Consider the following 12,184-nt stretch of genomic DNA (forward strand, 5'->3'; position numbering starts at 1 on the left):
TGTTCTAAATCCGAATATATATACGAAGTTTTTTTTCAAGATCCCTGAAAACGATGAGCTTCTTTTCTACAGCGATCAAAAAGTGTCGTATTTGAGAGAGGAATAAGAATTTTGCAAATGGATCGAAGTAATTGTCATACAAGTTAATTAATTAAGAATATAGACAAGTCAAGATTAATCTATCTGCAACTCCGTTCTAAAAAGTATTGTTTATACACGTATCGACGTATAAAAATCATGATATATATTTATTATATATATATATATATAGGTATTTAATTAAATTAATATATATATGATCACAGAAAATCGAAAGAAATGTGTATTACATGCGGATCGTCGCGACGCGGCGAGTCCGTCGACGTCCTCTTCTTCAGCCTCCTCACGTTCGTCGCTTTCGCATGCATGTATGCGCCGCGTCCGCGGACTCCGCGCGTGTGTGCGTGCGAGATAGAGAAGCATCGCCGCGTTGCGCAAACGGCACGCCATCGGGGCCAACCGGCGGGCTGCCAGTCTACCTAAGTCCATCGTTCGCGCCGCGCCGTCATCTTCCTGCGCTACGTTCAGAGTGTACCGTACTTGTTGCTCCACGGAGCAACGCGCGCGGCGCAGTTTGTCGTGGGGAATAGACAAAGACGGGAGAGAGAAAGAGAGAGAGAAGGAGGGTGAAGAAGCAGCGGCCGGTCGTGTGAGAAGAGAAGAGAAGAGACGAGACGAGACGAGAAGAGAAGAGAAGAGAAGGGAAGGAAGCGGGAAAGAAAGGGAAGGCTACACGCACCGGCCACGCACGGCTCTCCACGCGACACTTCCGTGTCGCACGCGCGGACACGCAAGCCGGGTGAGAAATAGAGAGAGAGAGAGAGAGAGAGAGAGAGAAAAAAATATGTGCCTCGGTGGCGATCTAACGACGCTATGCGCCCGGTTCGCCTCGCCGTTGCTGTACGCGATCGTCACCGACGTACATACGTCGACACTCGACGGCAGGGCCGCCACGCCAGGCAGGCCTCGATCGAACGACGGCATGCATGTGAATGTATCCCTGGCGACCCCGCCGCGAGAGCTGCAAGCCCCTGGCCTTCCTAACCTAAATTCTAAATTCTGTCAGTCGGCGCCGCGCCGAACGGTAATGTCGTAGGAAGGAGAGGACGAGGAAGCGGAGAAGGAGGACGGCGACGAGGTTTCTCGTGCACGCTCGATCTCTCCGTCCTCTTCTCCTCTCTCTCTCTCTCTCTCTCTCTCACCTCCTTCCTGTCTCCCACCTTCGATTTTTTGATAGCTAAAAATACAGTTTTTGATGGGGGCTACGCCGCCGGACTATTTCGGCGTCGGCTCGTACTTTTCCGCGTTCCGCGAAGGTCCACCTCTCGCCCCGGCGCCCGAGGAAATCCTTCGGCGCGACCTGTCTTTTTTTTCCTCTCCTTGCGCGAAAAAAAAGGAGCTGCGCGGCAAAAGGGTAGTGCCCGGCGTTTCGATCGTAGCAACAATGCGGAGTCGAGATCTCGCGTTGATGATCGTTTGACCCGCGTCTAGCTTCATTGTTTACCGATCGTACATGTGGCACGGTATCTCGCCTCGTGTCGCGAACGCACGAGGATCGATGACAACGCACCAGCCGCGCGTATATCGTTGCGTGTTTACCGAGTCGGTGAACACGCTTATCGCCGTCAACGAAACACGATCGAAACGAAAAAAAAAAGAAAAGGCGCGAACCGAACACTGGCGTGCCGGTGTTGGTTGAATCGCCTCGCAGATATGAATGAACGCATGCATACCGGGAGATCGGATATCGGTTTATTTTTCATTGCGCGTTATCGGCGGCCGTATCACACACTCGCGGTTTATGGGAACCGATAATTATTCCTCCGTCGAAATAAAGCGATTGGAATATAGCCTTTAAATTTCAAACCAGACCGCTGATTAATACTTGGAAAATTTCCCGCGTTTTCAGGTGGATTCAATCACGGGGCTTTACATGCCGTTTCTACGCGAAGACAAAAAACGACAATCGTATGAATAAATAAGCCAACAAATTTTTCGCATTTTTTTTAGGTGGATATTTGGACGCAGAGTTTTTCCACGTCATCTCTTAATCGAGAATCTGCCGAGACAATATACGGAGTACGAAATGCGAGGAAGGAACGATTGTTCGCGAATAAGCCATCCTATTTGTCACGTTGAATCAAGAGCAGCGAAATCGGATAGATCCGAGCGCATAATGGAAAACAAAATCATCGCGCGTGGGACGACGCAGTTTAACTAAGCAGGCCGAGCCGTTTTCGGATTTTGCGATGGAACAAACCGCGCGTCGGTCGGTCCTTTTACAGAGACACGTAGTGTGCGGGAAACGCCACGTCTCTCTGGACTTACCTACGTGGCGCATTCACGTGCGCGCATATTTATTTTAATCTCTTTCGCGCTCTTTAATGCCGAACGGGGCTCGTCATCTCATGGGGAAGTTAATCGTTACTTTATATTTAGCCAGGTTCAGCCGCATAGTTTTATTGTGATGCGCGCACGAGAGCACGCTTTTAATATAGATTAGATGTATATATATATATACATGTGGCAAAAAGAATGAGTCAGGCAGCACACATTGCATAAGATGTCGCGGCTGGATGGGCCTATGCGTCCAGACTTAGCTGCAGATTACTTGTATCAATAAATGCGGCATTGGATAAATATCTGTTCGACAAACGTATTCCTCTCGTTTACTTGTTCGCTGGCTCGCTCGCTCGCTCGTCAATTTCAAAGAAACAATAACATTTAGGGAAAAAAATTTTGAAGTGTTTTTGCACGCTGTTCTTGTACACATATTCCTCGCATTTTTCTCGGTACCGGCCTTGTAATAATTTACTTTTTTATCGCACGAATTATTAATGCGAATCATCGAAACGTAACGAAAGCGAAGGCCGAACAATTTTCTAAATTAGTTTTGAGTTGTCTTATAAACGTTGTCACTTATAAAGGTACGCTTTGTTACATCTTGCCGTTTGCGAAACGCTTGCTGTTCGCGGCCGCATGTAATTGTAAGATAACGATGAAGCTATTGTGGCTCGTAAGTAGGATCGTCATGTAAGTAGAACAAACAAATCAAGTGGGGATGCAAAGTGATTCGAAACTCTTTCGTGTTGTAATCATAATAACTTCGCAATAATTACTTGTACTTGCTATTACAATTAAATTCACGGAAAAGAAAGAGAGCTGCTTGATGATAAGAAGCGCGCTAGGAGATATACTCTACGAGGAAACAAATATTAAAATGCTGTTATCACTATTATTATTTGATCGCTCGTACCGTACTATCTGGTTATACTTGACATTATCATGGAACTTGTGTAGATAATTGCTTCCTGCGCTATATGTTGTACGATTAGTAAATATATAAAATTAGTTTTCCCAACAAGTTCATTCAGTTGATACACGCGCGTTGAAACTTACAGTGCTTATCAATGCCATCGATAGCCAAAATGTTGGTGGTGTACATTCTAATGAATGTATGCTCTGCTTTCAGGAGGCTCACCATGTCTCATCATATCGTTACCGTATGCGTGGTGTGTGTACTGTGCGCCGCACACGTGCCTTGTTCGGCGCATACGAATTTATCGGCGATGCAGGCGTCGGACAATTCAACAAGTACCAAAAATCACTCGGATCCACACGCGCAGGGACAACAAGGGTTTTGGCCGATAAGATCTAAGACTGTAGATCCGTATCTGAAGAATCAACAGAAATACAATCCAAATAACGTCACTAGCAATAAGCGCGACGCTGTGAGATCTCGTAATAGTCTGCGACGCATCGACAGTAATAATAACACTATCTCGGTAACCGCTGATGCGACATCGACTGCATCGTACGATACTCATCTTAAGAAGCAGATGACAGAAAGCTTAAAGGGCGGCGGGAGTCCGCAGGACACACGGCCGTCCGTTGGGAGCGCGAACGCGTTTGTAAATTCAAGAGACGCGGAGCTCTTGGAGCGTCTGTCTCAAACGGAGTTGATGCCGGATGTCAAAGAACAGAAGTCTGCACAGTCTAGTGAAAATTTACGTACTGTTAATAAATCTAGATTAAAAAGAGACGTGAACGAGAGGTACTTCATGCAGAAGATCTTCGAGGCCTACGGCGATGGAACGAGTATAACTATGGAGGGTTTCGAGAAACTTGTCCGAAAACTAGGTCTACTAAGATTATTGACTGATGTATCGGAGGTGGATAACGGTGGCACTGATAGAAGTATGTACAAAAATTGAATTGTGTAATAAGAGCTAATACGCGTTAAAGGATTACATAGCGCGGACTTATCAAGAAAATCAACTTTGTACGTTACAGATAGTAAGAGTTTTCCAAGTAAAGGCCTACACGACACAGATAGTAAGAATAACAAGGAAAGGGTAAGATATACGCAATTTATCAGAATGGCATAATTCTCGGGAGTATAGAATTTTGCTTTAAAGTAAATTATACTGTAATTACATGCACAATATCGTCGATTCAGTGCGTTGACTTTTATTTCAGTGCTTAAATAGTCAAGAGTTACTGAGTACTGTCGCCCAAGATACGCATTACGTTTCCAACAGTAACGCGACGACATTGCCTAGCTGGCTCTTCGAACGCGTATGTCCGGTTCTTGTGTATCAATTAGCGGCCGAATCCAGTTCGGAGAGGAACGGCTGTATACGAGTACCCGAGAATTACAAGCCCGTCGTGCCAGTCGATAAGTTTTATACCACAGAGGATTCGGCGCGCAATACTGTAAAAGGTATACGGATGTAAACGAACGAACAAAATGTAACGTTCAATCTAATCTTGAAGACACGTCAGTTTCCTCGTTGTAGGAAAGCAATCAAAAAATGGTCTTTTACTTATTCCAGTTTGGGTATATTCAACAGTTAGTATTTTCGTAATTAGTCTTAGCGGGCTGCTCGGCGTAGCAGTAATTCCGATCATGGGAAAGAACTATTATCATCACGTGCTACAATTTCTAGTTGCGCTGGCCGTAGGTACTTTAACCGGTGATGCCTTTATCCATCTATTACCACACGCAAGTTTTTTTTTCATTCTATCAAGATGTTATATACGTTTTATCCACAGCGGAATAATAATATTTTAATATCACACAATAATCTCTCTCGGATCTGTAGGCGATGATGCCGCTTCATCAGCACGAACACGACGAACATGAGGAACATCACGACGAAAGCGCGTTATTAATTGATCATGCGAATCTACACAGCATGAACATGTGGAAAGGATTGGTCGCTATGATGGGCTTCGTGGTATTCTTCTTCACCGAAAAGGCGATAAATATGATATCCGAATGGTGGAAACATTGGCAGCATAGAAAAAAAGTATTAAAAAAAGCAAGTTTTATCTCGCTTTATCTCAACGCGTTATATAAATCGGTGAAATAAAATTGCAGTTACCTACGCGAGTGAGAGTGATGAGAGAGAGTGATGGCCCAAACAGTAATGTTGTCGGTGAAAAGCTGTGTAAACACAAGTACTCATCGTACCCGTATTGTTACGGCGAAATCGCTAGCGAAACTCAAGGTAACAGATGTTTTTTTTTTTTTTTTTTTTGTATTAAATGTAATGCATATTAAATTTCGGAGCTGCCTGAGCCATTCGCGTTTCGATCAAAACGGCAGCTTATATGTCAATAAATTCACGCCTGACGGCGTGATTTGAAAAGTAGAAATAATCAATGTAGAAATATATGTAGATAATCATCACACTCGCACTCGAATGAATCATCATGAAAGACCACCTATCATCGAGGAGGAGAAACCGTTGACGTCCAACTGTAATTCCGTCACGAAAATCGTGGCCGATGACATGGAGAAAAAACCAAAGGATGATTGGAGAATGGACGACCCGATCGAAAATGCTAAGAAAAGTGTCGATGGTGCCGATGTATCGTTAAATGAATCGGAGAGCTACACCGTCATAATACGCGAACACGAGACCAAACATCACGGCCATAGTCATTCCCACGGTAAAACGTTTTAAATAAGATTTTAAATTAATAAGATATAAATGATGTAATCTTACGCTATTCGTGCATATCTAACGGCACGAACGTTTTCGATTCCAGGCCACGTACACTCGGCCCCCGAATCAATGTCCAACGTGGCTTGGATGGTCGTAATGGGGGATGGTTTGCACAATTTTACGGATGGAATGGCTATCGGAGCGGCTTTCTCGGCAAACATCGCAGGTGGATTTTCCACGGCTATCGCTGTCCTCTGTCACGAGTTACCTCACGAACTTGGTACTTGTCCTGATTCACGATGGCGTATCTACAAACGTATAAATGTATAGTAATGCAATAATATGAATATTCTTCTACAGGTGACTTTGCGGTGCTACTAAAAGCGGGCATGAGTACCAAACGGGCTGTTTTTTATAATGTGCTATCTTCAGTGCTCTGTGTGTTAGGTATGATAAGTGGAATATTGTTGGGAAGTACTCCCGACGCCACCAGCTGGATATTCGCAGTTGCCGCTGGAATATTTATATATATAGCATTAGTAGACATGGTGCGTATATATTTCTCTCTGATACTACAAAGATTATACCTACATTAACTCGAGAAATGTTAATGAAACGCTAACCTCTTTCTCCTCAGGTACCAGAATTGACGTCGAGTCATTCCGCGGAAAGTGGTTCGCGATTGCAATGCGTTTGGCAAACTTTAGGCTTATCGACAGGCCTCGGGATTATGTTACTTATCGCCGCCTACGAGCACGATCTTAAACATATTTTCGACAATTAGATTTACTAGAGTAACTGCTTGTATTGATGTCATAAACGAAACTTCTTCCTATTACGTTGAAATTGTCAAATTATCTCTTTTGGATTTAATCTCGATTCTAGCAATTCTTTAGCACTTAATGGTTCAGTGAAAGTTGCTCTCTCTCTCTTCCTCTCTGCAGTAATTATTATTTCGTACATTTCGAAAGAAAGAACGTAATGGGAAGGCTACATAAATTAGATCGCAATTTAGATGAAGCGACAATATCCGAACTAGGATTGCCGGTAAAAGTACTTTAGAAAAACGAAAGAGCGTTGAATTTCTGAAGAAATAAGATTTCTATTAGACAGAGTACCAATAATCGAATTGTCAAACAATCGAATTACAAACTGTGTTAATTATTTCCGAACCAATCGTATTAAAGATATTTTCATGCTTTTTCTAAGATCAGCTTAAAAATACTCGTATCGAGTGAGCAAAATTAATTTTTCATCATGATAAGATAAATTTTAAATCGTGTAGTAGCTACATAAATAATCGTCAAGAGACTGAACGATTCTGAAATAGCAATTTTTTTCCCTTTTTTTACAAAGTTATTCGCATGTCAACAATGCCAGTTATTGTCATTGATTCACATTCATTGTTAAATGTACGATATTGATATAGTATCACGTATAGTATTATTTTACGAATGAAAGATTAATTTTGTACAAGTGCTCCGTGTAGATTACACGGACATAACGATTTAATACGACATTTCCAATCAACTAGCTGGAATAATGGTACGAGAGTTTACATGTGGTACATTACATTTAAGTATTGTTAGTTTGCAGCAAATTTGTGATAATTTTGCATAACCAGTTACTTACGAATCAATGTATATTTCATTATAGGTGTACAACTACATTATCGATACTTATAATATTCATCGTAATATTCTTGCAATTTAAATAGATCTATCACAATAAGAATGTAAATTTATTTTTTTAACTGTCTTGTTATATTTTTTTTACAAGAAAGTATAAACTGTGCTGCAAACGATCTCAAAAAAAGGTGTCTCACGAATAAACATGGCTTAAAAGAAGTATCATACATGACAATATTTGAGAAACTTGTATTTATGTTTATAATACACGAGTGTTTATTTTCGCCAAATATTAATGATAACGTTAATATTAATAATAACAGTAATGATAGTAATAATTTTAGGCTTTTATATACACTGTATTGAAACATTAAGAACTTTAATTTTTCTGACGTCGCCACTTTTACTTTATTGATTATGATGATGTGTGTATATTGGAATGCATTTAAATGTAGCAAGAAATTGTAGCTATGTAAAAAATTGTACACGTTGCTGATACATTGACTTTTCAAAAAATTATTGCTATTCTGTCGAAAATTTAATTTTATCCATCTTTTATACAGTATAAGTTCCTCTTCATTGTATATAATTAGTATTAATATTATGTAACCAATAACGCAGGCGTGCTATTTTGGTTATTTTTATAGAAAATGTAAAAATGTAAAGAGCGTTCTTGTAAAATCAATTTTGTTTATACATAATTGAGATTTGAACTGCGCTACTGAAATACAGATACAATAAGCTACATTTTTTGGATTTAAAAAAAAAGTTTGAATGATTTTGTTAATTGATATTCGAATGCGGCATTTTACTGGATATTCACAGATAATCTCTGAGATAATAAGATATTCGAGATATCCGAATATTCACAGCACCGCTAGTAAGAGCATCTCGCGTGGCAAAAATGATTAAGAAAACCCACCAATAGAAATTACATTGCTTCTCAATTATTTAAATAAATATTAATAAATTATAGAAACAATTTTGTTTGTCATATTCCCTGAAATTGAAGATAAATCTTTAGCGTTGCACAAAAGAATCATTGAAATCATAAAATCAATATTGATAACTTTCGATTACTTAAGAGAAAATACTTAAAACAATTAAATATATATAACAAGATTTTATAATAGTCTTTTGGCTCTATTTCTTCGATTATATACAAATATAATATTAACAAGTCAGTTTAAATAGTTCCATTACACGTGAAGTCCGTTGCACGTGTGTAATCAAACACTCGGTAGTTAAATTAGAAAACTGTGATTCTGAATAACAGAGAGTACTGTGACACTTTTATTAATCGCAGCGACATAACAGTAAAGATAAGTCCACTTTGAAAATCACGTAAAAATATCTCGTCATACAGAAACGAAATCATCCCGATCGCTCATCTGCGCTGACAAACTAAACGCCGTATCCGTGCTGGTCTCACTATTCAAGCTCTCATTCGCAAACGAAGGTTTTAAATTAGCGGAGTCGTTCATTTCCCTCATTAACCCCGCCATATCGTCGTCAGGATCAATTTCTTGCGCCTCGCCCACCACGTCGATTTCCATCGACTGATTGTCGGTCATCAATATTTCTTGTTTAATAGGTTTTTCCTCTTCAAACTGCAGAGACGAATGTAAGGTACAAAACCAGGTTCATAACCAGTTTCAGAAAGTCATTGGCGAGCGAACGTACCTTCATAGGCTCCAGCTTGCACGGTGACGGCAAGTTCATGTGAAATACGCAGTTGGAATCGAAGATCACTGGCACAGGTTCGTGACACTCGATGTCCGCTCGCACCGCTCCGCACGCTTTAAATAAAACTTGATGTTGATCCTGTAAACAGTATCGATCGAATGAAATTTAGAACTCTCCAAAATATGTTAATTACACATCTCTTTTATCCAGAAAGTAATAATATGAATGTGTACCTTCAGGATATGTTTACGACAGTGCTTAGCCGACGGAAGCGTTCTTTCGCCACATTTTACACCACCTTCGGTGAATACGCATTTGGATACATTGGGCGGTTTTTGAATAGGTTCAGTTACCTAAAGCATAATTTTTTTTCTTTATAACACAACCGACGTATGTCCTTTGAATATTAATGATATAAAGAATATTCGCGATATTACCTGTGCTCGACGTTCCAATGACTTCCTATAAAGTATCGCTTCAACACCGCTTCGTCTGTGATAGCGATTTAAAGCCTTCAGTTTCTCATAAAGCTTTTTCTCTTTTGCAGTTTCTTTCTTTTGACTGTGTATACTACCTATATATTGCATATAATTTATTTATCAGAAAATGTAAACAAAATTCTAAAATTATCTGAAATATACTTACATAATGTTTCCTTTTCCTTCTTCAGACCGAGCAAATATTTTCGTCTTTTCTCCTTTAGTACATACTGAAGCCTTCTAAATTGATCGATATAAAGAGACTGAAGCCTAATCAATTTTTCTCTCGCGATATAAATTACTTCTTCTGCAGTAAAGATGCCAGCATGCCTTAAAAAATTGATACTAATAATTCGGGGAGTAAGTAGTATCTTATCCTTGCGCATAAAGCAACTACAAAAAATTAGCTACATAATACAAACATGTATTTTTTTATTTTAAGAGGAAACATAATTATATGAAAATCTAGACAATAAAATAGAGCAAATCTATAATCACGAAATAATATAATGCAACAAAATCGCAAATGCAAAACAATCTTAATTATATTAAAGTACATAACGCACAGTATGATTTTTGAGAAAAGGGGAAATTTTAAAAAAGGGAAGAAGATATTATTAACATCAGTAACAGTTAAAATGTATACTCTTTTCAAATAAATTCTAATGTTAGATGGAAGTAATCAAAATGAGTAATATTTTTTTAAGTAAAAAGTTGCACAAGCTAAAGCATACGAGCAAATTACTCTAACGTTGTAATAGCACGCTAGATAATTTAAATACATGCATATACAACAAAGTTATGAAGCACACTTACTTAAGAGGGTCCTCTTGTGGACTATGTAAACTCTCATTGTCACTGTCATCGAGATAAGCTCTCAAGGTATCAGTGACAACTGTAGGTTCTACGTCACTTTCTGAGGAACTGGCATAATCTAAGATGTCACTTCCACTTGCATTTATTTTGTAAGCATCAACTTCGGCTGAAAACAATAATAACCTATTACACAACTTATTACAAAATTTATAAAAACAGAAAAGTAAAAGCAACTTTAAATATTTGTAAAAATCTAGGAAATGTATACAATAATGTATAATGCAATTATATTAGAATTTAGTAATGCTTACTGAAAGGATCTAAAGCTTTCACTTTTCGTTTTTCCTCTTCTGTATCTTCAGCACTGGAATTGACAGACTTGACATAATGGCTTAAATTAAGTAGCAACATCTCAGGTGTTTCTGGCAGGGAACGCCTTGATGTCGATTTAATCCGAGCAATTTGTGCTTTTCTAGAATGTTCACCGCAATAGCTACAAAAGATAAATGCACAGCTATTAATTTGTCTAAAAAAAAAGATGTTTTACAATCTTATCAGGCACAACAAAAGAAAAAATATATTTACGAAACATCTCTTCTGTCCAATTTTGGAGCTGGATTCTGACACTTTCTTCCATTAGTGTTATATACAAATGCACATTGTTTGTAAGGTGCACTAGAATCCTCCAGGATGTGCTTAGCGCAATATGAATAACCTTCTAGACAAGACTGCGTACATTCGTAGGACGCATAGAGGCAACTTTGAGTCTGTTTGGGACGTTTCGGAATTGTCGTTGCAGTGGATGCAGGCATCGTAGGCTTTGGTATCCGAAACATACCTTGGTTCTAGAAAATAAATACATAGTATTAATTTCAAATGAAATTGATTTAAGAAAGTAAATATGAAAGTATCTAAGTAGTAAGTGTTCCAAATTAGTCTACAGGTTTCTAAAAAGAAAAAAACATGGTTCCACTTTATCAGTGCATGTAATTGTAGTGTTCATAAAAATTTATATACTTTACAATATTACTTTATTATATTAAAAAATGCTGTTCCCATCCCTCGTTCCTAATTAATCCTGGACAATAGAAGCAAAAAAAAACTTACTGCGCAGCGAGAGATAATTTTCAGACGTCAGTTTTCGTCGAGAAACCGAAGAAACGTTTGTCCCGATGACCGACGGCCCCGGGACCCTTTATATTTGAGTAACTATTCTATTTACATATATTGAAAAAAATGCAGAAAGATTGGGATTAAGAAATTAAACCATAGACCACTGAACTAAGAAGAAGTATGGACTCAAGAGTTTCAGGACTGGCAATCACTGGCAATAAGCAAGATCGTGTTCATAGGCGCGTTCAATCCGTAGAGTGCGTTTCCACTGAGGGTGCCGTCCAATGGCAGAGATTTTTCATGTAACGCGTATTGTGTAACCAATCAGAAACGTTACGCGTTAGTCCAAATCCAAAGCGCCGAACAACGGTCGAATGCCGCGCCGGAAGTGCCATTAGCATGTTCCGTACTACGTGCCGAACAGTCTACAGACACGCCGTCGAAGCGCGCTTACGCGACGCGGCCGCGC

The 12,184-nt window shown here is 39.4% G+C and overlaps 2 protein-coding genes across 5 annotated transcripts; one reads left to right on the top strand and one right to left on the bottom strand.

Moving 5' to 3' along the window:
• The first annotated feature begins 514 nt into the window (after positions 1–514).
• LOC105450822 (zinc transporter foi-like) lies at positions 515–8,368 on the top strand. 3 transcript variants are annotated; one of them, XM_011690870.1, is made up of 11 exons: positions 515–838; positions 3,512–4,236; positions 4,333–4,394; positions 4,519–4,762; positions 4,875–5,044; positions 5,145–5,351; positions 5,423–5,552; positions 5,725–5,997; positions 6,097–6,273; positions 6,354–6,541; positions 6,631–8,368. In XM_011690870.1, exons 2-11 carry the CDS (start codon positions 3,522–3,524, stop codon positions 6,775–6,777), a joined length of 2,313 nt encoding a protein of 770 aa, XP_011689172.1. In that variant the 5' UTR covers positions 515–838; positions 3,512–3,521; the 3' UTR covers positions 6,778–8,368. The 3 variants fall into 3 exon arrangements, with proteins under 3 accessions (XP_011689172.1, XP_011689171.1, XP_011689170.1); XM_011690869.1 differs by lacking the exon at positions 515–838 and adding an exon at positions 1,693–2,308; XM_011690868.1 differs by lacking the exon at positions 515–838 and adding an exon at positions 2,337–3,072.
• A 375-nt stretch (positions 8,369–8,743) lies between these two features.
• On the bottom strand, positions 8,744–11,910 carry LOC105450823 (KAT8 regulatory NSL complex subunit 2). Of its 2 annotated transcripts, none has more exons than XM_011690873.1 (9): positions 11,710–11,910; positions 11,188–11,447; positions 10,914–11,095; positions 10,603–10,768; positions 9,953–10,116; positions 9,745–9,881; positions 9,541–9,660; positions 9,305–9,445; positions 8,744–9,231 (listed from the first exon to the last, which is right to left on the bottom strand). In XM_011690873.1, exons 2-9 carry the CDS (start codon positions 11,436–11,438, stop codon positions 8,980–8,982), a joined length of 1,413 nt encoding a protein of 470 aa, XP_011689175.1. In that variant the 5' UTR covers positions 11,439–11,447; positions 11,710–11,910; the 3' UTR covers positions 8,744–8,979. The 2 variants fall into 2 exon arrangements, with proteins under 2 accessions (XP_011689175.1, XP_011689174.1); XM_011690872.1 differs by having other exon boundaries at positions 9,953–10,131.
• Between the last annotated feature and the right edge of the window lie 274 nt (positions 11,911–12,184).

Source organism: Wasmannia auropunctata, unplaced genomic scaffold (assembly GCF_000956235.1).
Source record: "Wasmannia auropunctata unplaced genomic scaffold, wasmannia.A_1.0 LD336055.1, whole genome shotgun sequence".
NCBI classification, from domain to species: domain Eukaryota; kingdom Metazoa; phylum Arthropoda; class Insecta; order Hymenoptera; family Formicidae; genus Wasmannia; species Wasmannia auropunctata.

Excerpts from the sequence above, each read along its gene's own strand:
- LOC105450823 (XM_011690872.1), bottom strand. The coding sequence starts at position 11,438 with ATGTTTCGGATACCAAAGCCTACGATGCCTGCATCCACTGCAACGACA. Across the intron at positions 10,769-10,913 it reads GAAAGCTTTAGATCCTTTCA|CCGAAGTTGATGCTTACAAA; the intron begins GTAAGCATTACT and ends TATTGTTTTCAG. Across the intron at positions 10,132-10,602 it reads CCACAAGAGGACCCTCTTAA|TATCAATTTTTTAAGGCATG; the intron begins GTAAGTGTGCTT and ends CCGAATTATTAG.
- LOC105450822 (XM_011690868.1), top strand. The coding sequence starts at position 3,038 with ATGAAGCTATTGTGGCTCGTAAGTAGGATCGTCAT. Across the intron at positions 5,045-5,144 it reads TTATCCATCTATTACCACAC|GCGATGATGCCGCTTCATCA; the intron begins GCAAGTTTTTTT and ends TCGGATCTGTAG. Across the intron at positions 5,352-5,422 it reads ATTGGCAGCATAGAAAAAAA|TTACCTACGCGAGTGAGAGT; the intron begins GTATTAAAAAAA and ends ATAAAATTGCAG.